The sequence below is a fragment of the Peromyscus maniculatus genome, chromosome X, assembly GCF_049852395.1.
Source record: "Peromyscus maniculatus bairdii isolate BWxNUB_F1_BW_parent chromosome X, HU_Pman_BW_mat_3.1, whole genome shotgun sequence".
In the NCBI taxonomy this organism is placed as follows: Eukaryota; Metazoa; Chordata; class Mammalia; order Rodentia; family Cricetidae; genus Peromyscus; species Peromyscus maniculatus.
In genome coordinates, this window is record NC_134875.1 from 78989138 (window position 1) to 79007735 (window position 18598).

Below are 18598 nucleotides of genomic sequence, written 5' to 3' on the forward strand. Positions count from 1 at the left end.
AAAGTCAAAGGAAGGAGTAAATACTTTACATCCTTATGACTGAAAAGTCATCCAGGAATTTTTCATTTGCCTGTTCTGCATTAGTCTTCAGACAGCCTAAAAAATAAATTTCTAAAGTAACTTGATAGGAAACATTTTAATAGGTTCTTTCTTAAAAGATGGAAAGATAAAGGATAGATACTTTTTGAGTGCCCTTAAAACAGAAAATTGAATAAATACATAATTAACCAAAGTATAATGGCTTAATAATCCAAATGTTTTATTATATTTAATAAACATTTAAATGCAGGTTGTAATTACAGCTGAAGGATTACCTGTATTTGTAAATGTAAAATAAATTCCATTTTACATTCAGGTACACATTACAATTTGTTGGTTACATTATTCACATCACCATTTTTATGACTAGCAAGTTATATTAAATATAAAATGGAAATTAACCAAATAAAGTGAAATATTAAAGAGTAATCAACATTAAACATGAAAATTATACTAAAGAAAAATGATTTTAAAATGTATTTATGTCAATTCAGCTAACATCCAATTCAATGATTTGATACTATAATCCTAAAATTCTAGAATTTTAACAGCTAAGAATACAAAGAGTTCACATATAGTTCAATATTACAAAAAAAGAAAGAAGAAAAGAAAATACTGAAAGAAACAAATTTTCATCCTTTGATTACTATTTTTACCTTACAACATTAACCTAACAACTGAACTTCATCTAACCTAACCTACTTTTGTCTAACTGAGCCTACAGCCTTATGTATTTCAACTACTACCTTTCTTTGCAAAACAATACAATGAATAGTTATTTTTAGGAATTTAAAACATGAATTCATTTATACTATTGTTCTATTGTTTTAGCAACTTTTTTTTCAGCTAGTTCCTAACCCAAGCTCAAATTCAACAGTCTTTAAAGTTTCATTGTGCTCACTGATTTTTACTTTAATTTTTTTATTATTTTTTTAAGCCTATATATCACCAGATAGAAAAACAGATTAAGGAATTTCAAGAATTTGCTCATTGCTTTAGAATTTTTACCATTTCATCATTGTTCTGTGATTTTTTAATTTAACCACTCTCTGGCACAAGTTCAGCAATATATAAGATAGGTTATTCCTGGAAGTTTACTTTAAAATTCTGAGCATGTTTTAATTGCCACATTTTCTACATTTTTTAAGAACAGACTGATGCATATTTAAGGTAAATCTGCTATACATCAGAAAAAACTAAAATTGTAAAGATTTTTGTTTCTGTTATTTGCATTACAAAAAGGATTCTTCTCCTTTCATAAATTTTAAATGATGCTTTGATTCATTCCCTCTCAAACTTGGTGCAGTTTAGCTGTTTCCTAGTTGTATCACCTGACAATTGGAGCACTTATTAAATGTTATAGATGCGCAAAGCGCACACCCTACATTTGGAAGTGCTCCTTTTATTTGTTTTGTAAGGGTTTGTTTTAGAAGGTATGTATTTTTATCTAATTCAATCCTGTCCCAGACACAATTTTAGCAGGTTTTTAATTGAATTATGCTAAAATGTTTATTAAAATGGCATAGTGTTTTTAAATTTATGGAACTTCAAAAACAGTAAAACAGTGATGCAAGTGTTAGGAACTATTTTGTTATTTGTTATTTTTTTTTTCCTTTTCTAGTTTTGTAAATTTTTTATTGATAATTTTCCTTTTTGTTCCTTTTATTATATACATTTTTTTTCAATATGCTCCCGACCTGAGCACACATTCAGTAGCACCTTGGCTACAATGTGCTCCATAATCTAACAGTAAAGAGTATATATTTCAAAGTTACAGCTATCTAACCCCTACCTAAAAAATTAATACAAGCTATAAAAGATCTTGCTGCTATTATTTTGTTCACTTCTCTTTTCAACTTGCTCCCGACCTGGGCACAAATACTGTAGCTCTGTGGCCGTACTGTGTCCCAACATTTAATATGAAGAATAAATATTTTCTACAAGCGAGTCTCCACCCCCACAAAGGATAAGTGGAAGTTTTAAGAAATAATGTAGTGTTGCTTAAAGTTTTTTAAATTGACACTGTAATTTTATGATTTTTTTTTCCATTTTTCACCTGCCAGGAACATATGTAGCAGCTTTCAAGATCAGCAATTTCATAGGAAAATTCTAGTATTGTTTTAAAAAGAAAGTTTTAAAGCTGACACTAATTGTGGTTATATATGTGTAAATGTTGTCTATTTTCCAAATTTTCCCACCCATATTCATTCAAACACTTTATTTCTGTTTTCATAATCTAGATAAAATTTGCCAATCCTTTTAAATTCAACACATTTCTCTTTCTCAACATGTCCTATTAACATTAGGGAAAAATAAGTTCTTTTAGTAAAATAAATTCCGTGATAATTCAAAAAAGGAAAAAAAATACCAGTATATATCAGTAGTAACACAAACATTTTTAAATAATCCCTGAATTTGTTCTATATTTATAGGCCCAACCCAATTACCAAAATCACTGGAATGTCTTTTTTTTTTTAAATTTTAAAGTAGCCCCCACATCATCAAAAGTCAAAAACAATCACTGGTCATTTATATAATGAAATTTCAACTCAACAAAAGAATCTGATGATCTGTTTTAGTTGCTGTAATTAGACTTGACCTATAATTACTGAACAAAACAGAATATGTACAATAAGTGTTCAAACAAATGTATCTGACTGTATTTGGTACATTAATCTATTTTCGGCATCATTAGCTTCAATTTTTTCCTCTTATTTATAGCATAGGAAAAATCATAGGAAACACCATAGCTGAACCTGAAAGACAATTCTCATACCTAGAAGGTGGATTCCAGCATTAATTCACCACCATTATTTGTTGTTTGATCACTAACTTCCTCTTGAATAGCTGGAAGGGAAGGCTTTGGGGTCAGGGGTGTCTCAGTCTTAAACAGGGACTCCATCCTTATATGTGTATTGATATAGAAGGATTTCTGAAAGGATTCAAGGGTGAAGTAATAGATAAAAGGATCAAAGCAACAGTTCAGAGTTGCAAGGCACAAGGTAATTGGGTACATTATCTTTGCAAACCTTTCCAATAAGCAATTAGTAATGGCTTGTGAGCGTACCAAGGCATATAAAAAGAGAACAGAGTTGTATGGCACAAAGCATACCACAAAAACTGCCATATGTACTGTGATCATCTTCAACACTTTTTTCTTATTGGTCCCGATTTGAGACAATGTTGCAGGCTTGCGGAGGGTTCTCAGCACCACAGAAGAGCAAGAAACATTCAATATCAGAGGAATGATGAACCCGACAACTTCAATGAATATGGTGATCTTGGACAGGTATGTCTTCCACACACGTTTGGAGAAGCCCTCAAAGCAGGTGGTGGTCGCATTGTTGACATTAGTGGTGGAGAACAAAGAGGCTGAAATACCACCACTGAGGACTAGGATCCAGACTCCAGCACACACAATGGCAGAATTCCTCCTGGTCCTAATGGTACGAGATCGGAAGGGATAGACAATGGCTAGGAAACGATCCACACTAATGCAGGTGAGGAAAAGCATGCTCCCGTAGATGTTGGTGAGGAAGGCGGTCCCTGAGATCTTACAAAGGGTGTCACCAAAAGGCCAGTGGCGATTAAAGTTGTAAAATATTTTGAAAGGTAGGGTACAGACAAAAAGCAAATCAGAGAGGGCCAGATTGGTGATGAAAATAGCAGTCTCACTTCTCATTTTCATGCGGAAGCAGAAGACAAACAGAGAGGCACTGTTGGTTATTAGACCCAGAATGAACACAACACTATAGACAGCACCATTCAGATTATACTTGAAGGAATCATCAACAATGCAAGTATTATTGGCAGTTGCATTGCCCAACCTGGGTCTGAGACTTGAATTTAAATCTTGGAACTGAAAGTCAATAAATCTTCTGTCACCCATGGATTTTTTTTCCCAGAAAGCCTGCTAGATGCAGGGGTTCACCACTCTGAGATTAAGGACCAGTAGAGAATGCTTTCTTCCTATAGGAGACAAGATAGAATGAGTCACTAAACCTGCCTTCCCTCCGAGATTTCTGTGTAATAAAATATATACTGCTCATCCAGACAAGAAAATATACACATTCTATTAGACTTGACAAATACTTTTTGATCATATACCACAGGTAAATAATACTACAAAGGACATATTGCAGAAGAGATCACACAATACAATAAACATAGCATTGCAATGAACATGATTAAGGAATATTACTCAAGAGAAAATAAAATCAAAGAATCCCTGATAGCTAAGATGCTACTAATGTGGAATTTGTAGGCCCACTTTCAACTTTCAAAATACATATTTTATTTGATTCTTATAAGAACACCATAAGGTAAACAAGGGAATTATCATTTTACAGTATTAAATGTGAGTCTTAACCCACAGCAGTTACAGAATGTCAGAATTGGAAGAGAATGTGAATAATGTATTCAAAACCAGAAATCACTTATTTGATTCCTAAATCATTAACTTTTCAAGTTACTCAACTTTGTACTGTTTATTTTCCAATACTACTAAAATACCTTGTCTGATTATTAACTCTATTGTATGAGACAGCAGGTAGACGTGAAGCCTCCAGTACACACTCTAAAAACTTGTCAATAAACTATTAAAAAGGATGTATTGGTTCACCTTTTAATTCTAAAACAGAAGTTCAGAAGACATGATCTCCCAGTGGATTAAATCTGTTAGCTAAGTTTTTCAATACATTACCAATACAAAATGGACTCCATGTTTTTTAAGAGAAAAAGAATATGAAGTTGAATGGTTAGGGATGGGAACTGGGGAGGAATTGGGGGAGGGAAAAGGACATAATCAGAATATAATGTATGAAAAAATTTCAAGATTAAACCCATCGTTTTCTCTCTACACTACAGCTCCCTTTCCATCCATATCCTAAGCCTAGCACATACATGCTCCTTTTCTTCACCCATTCCATGTCCTGTCCGATATATCCATGCATTCATCTGCTAAAATGGCCCTGGTCAGCGTCAACTTTTCTCATCAAACACAAATGGCAGTTGGGTGTGCTGGATCATGCCTATAACCCCAAGCACTTGGAGAGGCCTAGGCAGGAGAATTCCTGTAAGTTTGAGGCCAGCCTGGGCTACAGAGTAAGTTCTAGGTCAGATTAGTCTGTATATTCTGACCATTCTCAATATCAGACCCTGTCTCAAAAATTCCAGATGGGATGTGAAAGTTGAGGACCTCCAGAACAGCTGCCCCATACCTCATTCTGCAAAATCTGATCCTGCCATTTAGAGGCTTTTTTTTCCAATAGTTTTCATGAGCAGTAGCCATTAACTCAGTTGTCTAATTAAATATTTAGACCAACGGGGCTAGAAGATACATGTAGAAATTTTACCAACTTTCTCCTAGGTTAATAGCTACCATTGGCTAGTCTTGTCTTTCAAATGTGCCCCATAATACACTGTGGATAAGTAACTGTTGAATGGTTCTTTTGAGTGGGAATATGAAATGAAAGTGGCCTTTGTTCCCTGACATAGCCAGTAATGGGTTTTCACATGATTAAGTTGTAAAATACAAGCAGCTGTTTTCTGAAGTGATTTCCTTTTCACTCTTCCTTCAAGACACCAAGGAAACAAGTCGACAGACCTCTGTATGTCTTAGGGAAGGGAATAGAGGATAAATCTGCTAGAAATACAGAAGACTGAAGTCATCTCAATGAGTGTTTGATTTGAGTAAAAAATACTTAGCTTGAGAAAAATCACTCACTGCAGTGCCCAAAGGGAGTGATGACTTCCATAATATGGGGTAAAACACGCAGGTTTATCACTTTAATAGTGTCTCAGTTCCAATCGGGACTTGTGATCCTGATTTGTCATTCAGTAAGTCTTTATGGAGTCATTTACCTAAAATCATATTCTTTTTTGGCCATTTCATCTCACAAGTCTAGTTCAACTTTTCCCCCAAAGCAATCTTGATAAACAAAAGCAAAGTATAGTAGGGACCTTGACCAAGAAAAGTCCAACAGGGACAGTCCAGGTAAGGAATAAATGAAAATAGGCAGGAGAGTCAAAAAGGAGATGAGAAAAAAATGTCAGAGAAAGACATAGAGAGGTATGGAAAGAAGAGAGGAAGAGAAGGTAAGGAAAATGGGACTTTTCCGGGCCATCTACTTTGTATTAAGAATATTGAGAGGGGTTCCTCTGATCCCATCCTCACTACTTTATTTTATCCCTTCCAGGTTTCCCAGATGGGAGAATAATTTTCAATTGCTGTATTTAAGGACACTGAAGACAATCAGCTGAAACAGACAGAACCTCAAAAATCTCAATTGATGGTGTTCATGGCTACAGACGCAGGTTTTTGTTGTTCCTGTTTTTATTTGCACCCATGTTCTTCAATGCACCAGAAGAAAACTGTGAATGCCAAACTTCTCAATCTCGAGTCATTTCATTTACTATTTTAATACCATTATTATCTATTATTCCAGAAGACTCAGTTACAATAACACTATTTACAATTTTTAAAGTTCATTGCTGGAAGAAACCAAGAAGACACTGAAAGAAATAATTTCTTATTAACACAGTCATATACATTTCAGAATTTATGAGGCTATAAACCACATTAAAACCAGACTTCATTCATAATCTCTTGCATCTGCCTTATGCAATAAGCACTGCCAGCAAGTTTATTTTAGTTTGTAAAGGATTTCACATTAGAAGGCTTCTCACCTCTTCCCAGAGCCCCTCCAGTTTCACCTTCTGGTTATATCTACACACAGAGTGCTGCTCCTCCCTGCCTATGTCTTGTTTTGTACTTTCCTCAACCAGTACTCTGAATAGTTGAGTTTTGTATTCTACTTTCACATTCAGTTTTGTCATGAATACAATCATTTTATTTCTTAATTCACGTTATTCTAGATTTAAAAATCATAAATGGTAACTGCATTATATTTATGGAGTACAACGTGATTTATAAATGAATCAATACATATTTAATATCATTACAATATATGGTGATTAAATCAAGTTGATTTATACATCCATCACTGTACTTCAGCTTTTTATCCCCCCAGAACATACACACTATACCTACAGCAGTCGGTCTGTAAATGCACGACATTTCTACTCTGTTGCTTTGGGTATGCAAAACCTGTGGGAGAGAAAGGACTACAGACAAGAAAGCAGTTCAGTCTCCCTCCTAAAGAGAGGGCATGGGGAAACTGCCACCATGGCCCTATTCATAGCTCTCCCTTGCTTGAACACACACCACCTTTGCTGTCTAGCAGGGAGGGTGTGGCACTGGAAGCAGAGAAGTCTATTTCTGACTCAGACACCAGTTCACTCTGTAACTTGGCTATACTGTTTTCTCTTTCCTGTATAAACATTACCCCTGAGCCTCACAGCTGAGGCTAGGAAGATTCAACAGTGTTAAGAGTAGTTTGCTGAACTTGTCGGTATCCAGCGTTACCACAAAGAAGCATTATAGAAGTCTGTTCCTCTCGAGCATGACTAGAAATTTCTAACTGGATTTTTTGGGTATCTTTAACTTTGTATTAGAAATGTATCCTTCTGCTAATTACTTGTACCTCAAAACGTTCCCCCTTGGGTTTGAAACCTTAACTGCACAATTTACTCAACAGAGAAATCCTTTGTTTGCAAAACTGAGAACAGTATTTGCCTCTTGAGGTGACTGTGAAGAAGAATAAAAAAATATTCAAGAAACAAGGCCTGTTTTCTTTTTTCCTGAATGTCTAACATACTTTCCACTAAATGTACAGGTCAACACTTGAGTATTCAAGGAGGTAAACAAAGAAAAATAGCCTACATGGTTAATGGTATCTTTAACTGTGAGCAGCATCAGACTATTGTCTTATGAAGATGTTTATGACCAATTATTCCAACATAATGGACTAAAAGAGAGATCATTGTTAGATAAACATATTTTCATTGATAGTGGTCAGAAAGGAGGTCAGCTGGAGGTTGATTAAGAAGAAACTGAAAGGGGCAGCAAGATGGCTTAGCAAATAAAGGCACTTACCATCAACCTTGACAACCTGAGTTCAATCCCTGGGGCGCCATATGATGGAAGGAACTGACTCTTGCAAGCAATCCTGACTTTCACATTCACCATGGCATTCAGATGTGCACACGTGCATACACACACACACACACACACACACACACACACACACACACAAGCAGAATAGAGTGTAAAAATTAAAAAAAAAAAGAAATCTGAGAGTAAGGGCCAACATGAAGAACTATAAGAGAAGGTAATAGAGGTGAACATGATCAAAATGTTTTATATATTCATGAAAAAGAGAAATTATTTTGTACAATTAATAGATAATGAAATATTTTATAAAATTTAAAAACCAAAAATGTATCCATCAATTATTTTTTTAACTTTTGACTACCAGAACCCATTCAGAGTGTTCATAATAATTTCTACACTTTTCCTTTTTGTTTTTAAGTTTTTGATGCCTAATAATAATGGCATATACCATATTTGGCATTTGGGGGAACACTAAAGGAAGGAAAGTCACCTTTTTGGCCCCTCTAAGGATTATTAAATACATGGATCACTTCATAACCTGCTAAAATTCCAGAAATTCTATTGAAACAAAATTTAAAATTCTGACATAAATCTAATACTCTAGAAAGCCCTGTCATACTTTGTTCTCAGCCAAAAACAGTCCAGAGTCCAGTAAACTAAAGCCCTGAAGGCAGAGTATACTCAAATTGTCTTACTTTGCTCCATTTTTAATGAGGTTAGTTCAAGTCAGAATGCTTGTAATCCCTAAAGTATTTGATTTTTCTGCTCTGGTCAAAGCTTATGAAAGCTGATAGAGGGTAAGGTAAAGCCTATTGTGTCCTTGACTATAGACATGTAGCAGTGGATCAAAGTTAAAACTATACAAATAGAAAAATAGAAACTACATCTGTTCTTGTCCTCCTCAAATAAGTGGTTATTAACATATAAAATTCCTGATAGCAACAGTGTTGGCCAAGTTACAGGCATAGGTCACACTTGGTTCCAATTGATGTTCCTATGCACTGATTGATTTGGAGCCATATCAATCTTGTGTGTTTGATAAATTAATCTCTCTTTTTGAATGGCTTGTCTATATAGAGCCTCATTTTCACTAATATTAAGGCTCTTCTGTATCCCAGACCAACTCATCTGAAGACATCAAGAAATGGCAGAATCCAATCCAATCAGTAACTAAATTCACATATTTTTTTTTTCACCAAAAGAACTAATGTTTCCTACTAACCCTTCACCTGATGGCACAGGCCAACCCTTAGGTAATATTGTGGTCACTAGCTCAATATGATGGGACCAAAGATTGCATCAGAAATACTAAAGCAGAATTTTCCCTAGTACCTAGTTATAGAGTAAGAAAACTTCAGAGACTGACTTGAACTAACCTCATTGCACAATCTAATATGATGAAATTGTCTAGAGTCTTAAGACTTGATATTTCATCTCAGTAGAAGCCCCAGACATTTACAGAATGCTATTGGGTGTTCCTAAAAGATATCATTTCCAAATTCTGCAAGACTCATAAATGCCAGCAGGAGTCATCTGGCAACACACAACTCATTAATCAGTTTGAACACAAATTCATTTGTTGTGCTTGGGTATTAGTAATGATCATATGAATAAAAACATGCCTCACATCTATCTATCATCTACCATCTATCTGTTATCTATCTATTATCATCTATCTATCATCTATCTGTTATCTATCTACCATCTATCTGTTATCTATCTGCCATCTATCTATCTGTCATCTACCATCTATCTGTTAATGACAAAGAAGGATTGAGTGAAAGAATCCACATTCATCTTCAACAAAATTGCCTGGATCATAATAAACAACCACAACTCCACTACTTTATTTATTCTGGAACTTTGAATCACATGATCTGTAATAATATAGAAGCATTAGTTACAAAAAGAATTGAAGAATAAAATGAAAAAAAAAGTGAAATCTGAACAATGGTACTCACATTAGTTCAAACCAAATTCTGGCACCAAATTTTTCTGAGACTTGGATAATCAATGAGTTTTCTGAAGGCAGACGATCAAGGATTTCCTTAATTGAGAACTGTGGAATAGAATATCACAATACTGTTCCATAAAGAAAGCTTCTCAATAAACTGTATGGCAAGATTACAAGGTAGAAGAAATTATTACATAATATAAAGCAGAGTGTATAAGAACCAACTTATTTCCAGACGATATTAAATGTCTTTGATTTCATTGTAACACAATTGAAGCTAGCAGTTAATCTCCAAGCCTATCCTTGCTGCAGATATATCTTATTAGTAGTATTGACTGAAGCTGAAAATTCATAGGAGTAACTTTAAGTCATTTAAAGATAACTAGTAAAAAAGCATAAAAATAATCCCACTCCCATACATTAAAAAAAATAAATGAACAAAGATTTCTTTGGCGGCCTAAAGTTATTGGTATATTTTTGTTGTTGTTGTTGTTGTCTTTCTCCTTTTCCTTTCTTGTCCTCTAACAACAACTGCTATGATTGGACAAAAGAAAAAGGAAGGAAGGCTGGGACACCAGGTGAGGATTCTATTGCTTTATCTGTAGCCTGTCACCTCCATTAAATTTCCTTCCCTCCTGAACTGTTGAGAAAGGCTTCCACTACTAGGTATTTGCATACTTACTGAAAATCACATGTCTTCATGAAGATTCCTAAATATACCTAACATGGCATATAGGTATAGTGAAAATCACAACTCTGCACAACATGTGCATATAAAACAAGATAAGACACCATGCTGGAATTCTTACAAGTGGCACCTACATTTGGATTCTACTCGTTGTGTGTAGTACTTGTAAAGCAGAATTATCTGCTAGTCCAGACTGATACTATTCTTAGAGCCCACCCTCTTCTGAACAAAAGTAGCCTAAAACAAGGCAGACTGCTAAATGACACAGCAACTCCCTTGAAATTATTTTCTTCATATAAAAAAACAAATAAGACTGTTCAACAACTTAAAAGACACAGAGATCACCATGTTACTAAAGAGAATTGATTTTAATTGTCCTCTAGAGAGCAATATTCCTGAAATGAAATCAGTATTATTTTATTGGTTTGCCTTAAAAGAAAACAGACATGTTAGCATTTCTTCCTTTTATGGGCCTTCCTTTTTGATGTAAACTATACATAAGACTCTCATTTGGAATACAAGAAAATTGGGAGGTTAAATACCCAGAGTTTGGATAATTGCTATTGACTCAATATCCCTATCACAAGTAAACTGTGAGATAGTAAGCCGAAGTTACTTTATGGGCCTCAGTTTCTCTTCACGTTCCATATTTGGCACTGACTGAAAGAAACCTTCAGTTGGGGCTATGGTAGTGCCTGCACAGGCTGTTCCTGTCTGTCAATTCTTTTCACCTGTTTCTGCTTGTCATGACAAAACACACACACACAACACACACACACAACTAAAAGTCTGTAATAAGAGTCATTAATTTTTATTAGTCCTAATGCAATAATTGCTAGGTTTATTTGATTGTCAGAAATACATGGTATTAATTACTGCCAGAAACTTAGAATTACAGAGCAAGGTGACATTTACATCCTAAAGCCTTCCTAAGGCCTTCATCTTCCTGATCCTCAGTACTGCCTATTCAGAGGGCATATCAACTTTAACTGTGGAGGTCTCCATTATGTAGTCCTCCTACCTGATCACCTTGCCCCTTAAAATACAGGGCTAAGAGACTACTCCACAGTATAACTCCACAGAATCAATAAACTTATGCACTGTTCTTATCATTGTTTATCCACTGAATTCCGAGACTGGAATCCCAGTGCTGAGTGGGCCTTCTACAAAGTTTCCAATTTTCAGTACCAACATTGACAATTAGAGGTTTTTCTCTTCCTCCCTCCAAAAGGCCAAGAACAGAGTGTATAAGATGACAGACAGACAGAGAATAAAAGGCAGTGACCAAATCACAGCAAGGGCAGCAAAGCTCAGTGCATTCTCTCCCACAAAGGGAATTGAATAGATCAAACCTCGTCTCAGCCTGGCCTGAGTGTTGCTATGAGGCATCTTCCCAGTCTTCTCTTTAACTTAGAGAATATACATTCTGAAAGGCTGCCCTGATTGTTCCCCAAAGCCTTTCATTCACATCTCTCTCTGATTGGCAGCAGGAGGTGCTTTAGAATGTAGAAGCCATGAGGCTTATCAGCTGAACTCATCCTTTGCAAGAGTGCAACTTCTCATTTGTGACAAGGAAAAGGGATTTATAACCTATTTTGATGAGGCAAGCTGTTGGAATTTTGTTCTGAAAAATAAACATGTGACAAAGCCACTGGATAAGTTCCATTTTAAGATGTTACAAGTTTTATGTTATTTGAGGAAAAAGAAAGATGGCATAATTTCATAAAGCAGCAAAATGAATAACACCACCAAGCTTTGCTATAACTAATTACTCAGTTTCTCTGGTCTTCTTCCACACAAATCATAATAAATTACAAGGCTGTATTACTCCCAAAACAGAAATTATCTAACATACATTACTACTTAATTCAACACATCTTTTCACTAAAAATATTTAAAATATTCAGAATATGCAAAAAAAGAATTTTAAAGATGTCACATTGTGCTGCATTTATATGGCAAATAGCAATTAATTTCACATACAATAGGAAATTCTATTTATGCTAGAATTAAGTTTTCATTCAAACATGATTCTTCCTTTATGGATAAGTTCATGAATTATTCAATATAGCAAATGTTACATTCTTCATAAATCAATTAAGCATCAAAGGCATGTAGTGTATAGTTTTACTAGAAGAAACCTCATCATAATAAAAGCCATGTTAGCTCACAATCTTTTGTAAACCAAAGAAATACAACACTAGCCAAAAGACTTTCTAACTTCTTCTACCCTGTGATTTTCAATCAGCTCTTTAGGACTGTGTTTACATGAAACAACAGTCTGAAAATCCTGTCTCTCTTCCACTGAAACAATATTATTGCCAAAACAATGGAAATTCTTGTTTTTTACCATTCAACACGATGATCCTTGTTCAGTACTTCAGAGCTGAAGTCTAACTTCTTTTCCCAAACACTCAAAGCATCAATGTTTCGACTGAAGTTTGTTACACCATCCCCCACCCCCAAAACGCCAAAATCAAATCTTTCTCAAAGAGACTTACCCAAAAAAAGAGTGTTCTAGATGAGAGAATGTGCTCATGCCTGTGGATAAATAGCTAATAAACATGTAAACGGGCAACTCGCACTTTGGAAGTGCATATTTTTATCCATTAAAAAAAAAAAAAAAAAAAAAAAAACAGGGAAAGGTTAGCCCAGCCCAAAGGAGCAGAGTCTGGGCTGCCGCAGCTCCTTACTGCAAACCGCTCATTCTGAAAATGTGAGCTTATTTACATTTATCTCTTTCCCTTTGTTAAGAACTAGCCCTCTTGAATGCTGTAGCCCGCATGCCTTTAACAAACAGGACACAAGAAAAGGCCCAAAGTCCTTGCTGGAGCCGAGGGCCGCCGGGGAACTCTTGGGGGTCTCAATAGGAAATGCTTTTCATTGGATAAGGAGGCATTATTAGGAGCCGTGATCCCGCCCAATCCCCTGTGCTTCAGAGTTCCCTTAGTCACCAATCACTGGACTGAAGAAGTTTTTCCTTAAAGAGCATTGCCCAGGAAAAGCAGTTTCACAGTCAAGAATTAGTGGCTTAAGTGCCACTTGACAATATAAAAAGTGTCTTTCCTGACCAATTAATTCACAGAGAAAGCTTGTGTGCCTGTCTTTGCTGCGGGACCGCTACCCTCTTACAATTCTAATGAGGAGGAGGAGGAGGAGGAGGAGGAGGAGACAAAACTCCAAACTGGGAGGAGCAGCCCGTTTTTGCTCCTACTTGTTTAAAACAATCACAACACTATTAGTAAGAATTAAGACGAGAGGGAGGAAAAGACAATGGAAAAGGGAGATGTATGGTTATTACAGTGTGCATAATTCAATTGCTGTCACTCTCCCAAACAAAATTCAATTCAATACTGTAGTCACTTACTTAAGCCAGAAAAATGCCCCAAGACTGTCCTGGTGAAGAGGTACTGGGGTCCCAGAGCTCCAGCACTTGCCTTACATGATCCAGGGAGTGCTCTGTAACAAAAGCAGAGTCACTTCTCTTAAAGATCTGCCTGACAAGAAGTGTAACTGCCATGAAATTTCCAGAGGTTTACTAAAAGGAAAATAAATAGTACAGATGCAATTTGTTCACAGTGAGCAGTTATCTTCAATTCTATCCCACATCTCCCCTAGACTGAGCTCTGTACCTTATAGGTGAACTGCCTTGGTCAACCACACTGCTTCCCTTCACCTCACCCAGTTTTCTTTCTGTCCATCCCTCTCCCTGATGTTTGTTGTGGAAACTTATCTGTTTGTCAGGGACTGCTAGTCTTTTCCTACACCCAGCACCCGCCACCATCCTCTCTCCTCTACCTCCACACACTGCCAACATCACCACCAACAGCAACGCCCTACCCTTTCTTAGGAATGAAACCCCTTGGCAGACATAAATTCCTTCCCTTTTTCTAGGCAGAGCCATGCTCCTAGAGGAATGGGGGAACCCGTGTCTGCTTTATAACGTCAATCCACAGAGTTGAACTAAATTTCAAATAAAATATGTTCCCTGCTTGTTTATCCTCACTTTCTCTTCAGATCTGGTTTGGGGCTCCCCTTACTAACCACCTAGGCCTGTAACAAGTCATGGTGATGCTGACACTAGCCTTACTACTTGTAACTGATGCTGAAAATCACTGTTCTATAGCTTCCCCTCCCACAGTCCTGCGTTCTCTTCCTCTCTGCCTATCTCAGGTTACTTTATTTCTATCTCTTGCTGGCATTGACTAAGTCTTCACAACTTGTCTTCTTGTTTACTCTGGGATAGTTAAAAACGAAGTCACTCTCCTAGAGAACTTCACACTCTAGCTGAAAGAAAAAGGCATGTTGCCGGGCGGTAGTGGCGCACGCCTTTAATACCAGCACTCCGGAGGCAGAGGCAGGCGGATCTCTGTGAGTTCGAGGCCAGCCTGGGCTACCAAGTGAGTCCCAGGAAAGGCGCAAAGCTACACAGAAAAACCCTGTCTCAAAAAATCAAAAAAAAAAAAAAAAGAAAGAAAGAAAGAAAGAAAGAAAGAAAGAAAGAAAGAAAGAAAGAAAGAAAGAAAGAAAGAAAGAAAGAAAGAAAAAGAAAAGAAAAAGGCATGCAAAGTAGTGAGACACCAAAGAGATTTAAAAAACAAAACTCTTTAAGTAGTTAGAGGGCAGGTGAGTTCTGCTTTAGGTCAGAGACGGAAAACAAAACTCCAGAGTTAGGGCCAAAGAGCTTCCCAGATAATGTGAGGTTTGAATAGGATCTCATGGATGACCAGAGCTTAAGTAACACAAGAAACAAAAAGGGATAACTTTCCAGGCTGTTTGTGAGAAATGATCAAATGCAGAAAACAAGGAATGACAGGAGATAAGGAGCCTTGTTGTGAAGAAAAAAGAAAGGTAAGGGAAATGTGCTATTGTAGCACTGAGTGATCTAAGCTTTAATCTATTGTGATTCTCCCTGTCTCTCTGGAAGACCAGCTCAGTACCATTCCTCCCTTGGGATAAATATTCCTCAGTCTTCCATCTCATCCACCTTCACTTCTCCCTATGGGATGCAAGTGTCTTTCTGGTTACGCTCCCAAATGACTTCTCAGAAGGTCTTTTACTTATCACATGCTCTCAGAGTATCACTCTTTCTCTGTCTAAACTTTGGCTTCAAAGACTCATTTCTATCTCCTAAAATCATTCCTAATTTCTCTCATCATGGACATTTCCAATTCTTGTCCCCTCTGACTGGAATACACTCCTCATCCATAATAGTTCCTTCAGTACTTTAATTCTTTCAGATACTTTCCCAGGAATCATGCTTTCATGGAACTCTTCCTTGATCCTTAGTTCAGGCCATATATCCAATTCTATTCCTGATAGTATTACAGATTTTTTTCACTGTATTTATTACAGACATAATGCCATATGCTTTATGTGATTTTTTTCATGACACGTTAATATATTGTTGATCTCTCCTAATTTAAAATCCAAAGGTCCATATCTGCTTATTTGCAAATTAACATTCACAAAATTCCCTCTTCCTTACCCCTTTTCTCTAGATCAGCTAAAACAACTGTTTAATTTTTTTTAACTTTTCAGCTGAAAACCCATATTATTTCATACATTTGTAGACTAATCCACATTAAGGCGTTGTCTTAGGCCAAACAGCACAAACACATAAAGAAAAAAAAGTCCTATTGAGAAGAAACTACAACTTACGCTCTACCATCCCCCTTACATACTGCAAACTGTTGTCTTGCTTGCTTTCGTATTTGAAAGGCAGAAGGGGGAAATGCAAGCTTTTTCAGGATGTTCTCCAAACAGCCTCAGTTTACAGCCACACAACTTAATCCAAAATATCCTTTAAAACAGGCCTTCATTGAGTTGCTGATGTTTGTGCCACAGGGGGTGAAGGAGGAATATTCACTGAAAAAGCGCTTTCCAAAATGATCTGGGAAGTATATCTGTTTTTGTCTGTTTTGGCAAAAAAAAAAAAAAAGTAACTGGGAATTTACACACTTGAATCAAAACAACCAGATGCTTAAGACCTTCACACTCCAAACTGAAATCAGTTTTTATTTCTGCCAACAATATCAAAGGACTGAGTGAATTCACCCCAAGTACCAGCAGCTCAACACCATCCTAGTTTCCCTAGAAACAGTACAAATGGAACCAAAGGACTTTTACTATGCCTATGGAGTAGAGTCCAACTAGCAGTTTTGGTAATTTTCAAAATCTCCAAAGAAACATAGTGCCTATACAAAACCCTAAGCAGTGTTCTAGGAAAAAGAAGCCAATTAATTACTAACTTTGCATTAATTAGCTACACAACTTTTCACAAATACCTTGAGACCTTTCAGAAAACAAAGACTCCTATAGGCATTCTTCTTTTGTATATAGTCTTCTTTTGTTTCAATGGGAGGAAGGGATCAAGAGGTCAGATTCCCAACCAGTTCATTTAAGACCCTGCGTCTCTGAAAGAACAGGAAAAAGATTTTCAAGCAGTCTCTGGAAGATTTTTTTTTAATCCCATCCTTCGTACTAGGTCACCTTCTTCTCTTAGCTGTGTCTCAAACAGCTGGGCTTTTCTTCTCCATAACTGAGTATCATTAATAAGTTCCCATTGCTTAGAGGCAAAGTTGGTAGCCATAGCAAATGAGCTTCTGAAGCACCGTAAGAAAGAGCACGGCAATCTTGAATGCTTGATAGAGTCTAGAAATATTTCAAGGTAATAATAATCATGATGATGAAAATATTTTAAGAAGTGAGTCAATATTCTGTCCCCCAAATGTGCACAACACTCCATGGTGTAAGTACTATTTTTCCTATTTTATACCTAGGAAAATGAGGTACAGAAAGTTCAAGTAATTTACTAAGACTCACACAGCTACTAATTTTTCTTTGAATTCTGATCATTTTTACTTAATCATCATAACTGCATTTTCCTTTGATAGAGCATTCAATCTCTGTCCATATGACCTTTTTCAGAAACAAATATCAGGAGTATACCCTTTGTAATGCAAACTGTTCACTAGCAGTTGAGAAATCTCACTACCAGAATGTGTAGCTGAAGAACTTTTCAAAGGTGTTAAAAATAAGTTGGTCTGCTTAAGGGGCCACCTGACAATAGGATCAGGATCTATCCCTGGTGCATGAGCTGGCTTTTTGGAGGCCACTACCTATGGTAGGACACTTTGAATAGCCTCAATGCAGGGGGGAGGGGCTTGGACCTGCCTCAACTGAATGTACCAGGCTCTGCTGACTCCCCATGGGAGGCCTTACATTTTCTGAGGAGGGGTTGGGGAGTGGGTTGTGGGGGAAAGGCTGTGGTGGAATGGGAGGATGGAAGAGAGGGGGGATCTGTGGTTGGTATGTAAAATGAATAAAAAAATTTTAATAAAGATAAATAAATAAAATAAGAATAAGACCCTTTAGGATCTGTTATGAGTGCTGACTTCTTTTTAAACGCAAATATAAGGGTATTTTAAAATTTTGTATTGATTGAATTTGTTCTTTGATCACATACTAACACTCTCACCTCCCTATTCCTCTATCTGGCTTCTTTACAAAACTCTTTCACACATTCATGTCTGTTTGGTTTTGAAGCACACTGAGTTTAACCAGGACCATCTGAGTGACTATGGGTTTGATAGGCTCAGCAGTGGGTACACAAACAATGACAATGATTATACTTCTCCCAGAAACTACCAACAGCCAACAGTTCAACTTTGAAGTGTGGGGGTGCTGTGAGCCACTCCCCTCTCCTTGACTGATTATTGACAAAGACTATGTTGCATGTGCCAATGAAGGTAACTGCAGTTGTTTTGAGTTCACAATTGCAATGGTGGTGTTGAGTCTAGAGAATGGTATTTCACAGCCCTTCACCCTATCTTCAGACTCCTGCACACTTAATTACAGCTAAACCATCAAAAGTCATTGATTCTCAGCATCTTGGGCAGCC

At 36.6% G+C, this 18598-nt stretch overlaps 1 protein-coding gene across 3 annotated transcripts; it reads right to left on the reverse strand.

Moving 5' to 3' along the window:
* Positions 1 to 241: 241 nt before the first annotated feature.
* Positions 242 to 13750, reverse strand: LOC102906458 (lysophosphatidic acid receptor 4). 3 transcript variants are annotated; one of them, XM_015986262.3, is made up of 3 exons: positions 13197 to 13750; positions 10015 to 10112; positions 242 to 4008 (listed from the first exon to the last, which is right to left on the reverse strand). In XM_015986262.3, the coding sequence occupies exon 3, from the start codon at positions 3926 to 3928 to the stop codon at positions 2816 to 2818; it is 1113 nt and encodes a 370-aa protein (XP_015841748.1). In that variant the 5' UTR covers positions 3929 to 4008; positions 10015 to 10112; positions 13197 to 13750; the 3' UTR covers positions 242 to 2815. The 3 variants fall into 3 exon arrangements, with proteins under 3 accessions (XP_015841748.1, XP_076419106.1, XP_042125262.1); XM_076562991.1 differs by lacking the exon at positions 13197 to 13750 and adding an exon at positions 12048 to 13140; XM_042269328.2 differs by lacking the exon at positions 13197 to 13750 and adding an exon at positions 13046 to 13126.
* Between the last annotated feature and the right edge of the window lie 4848 nt (positions 13751 to 18598).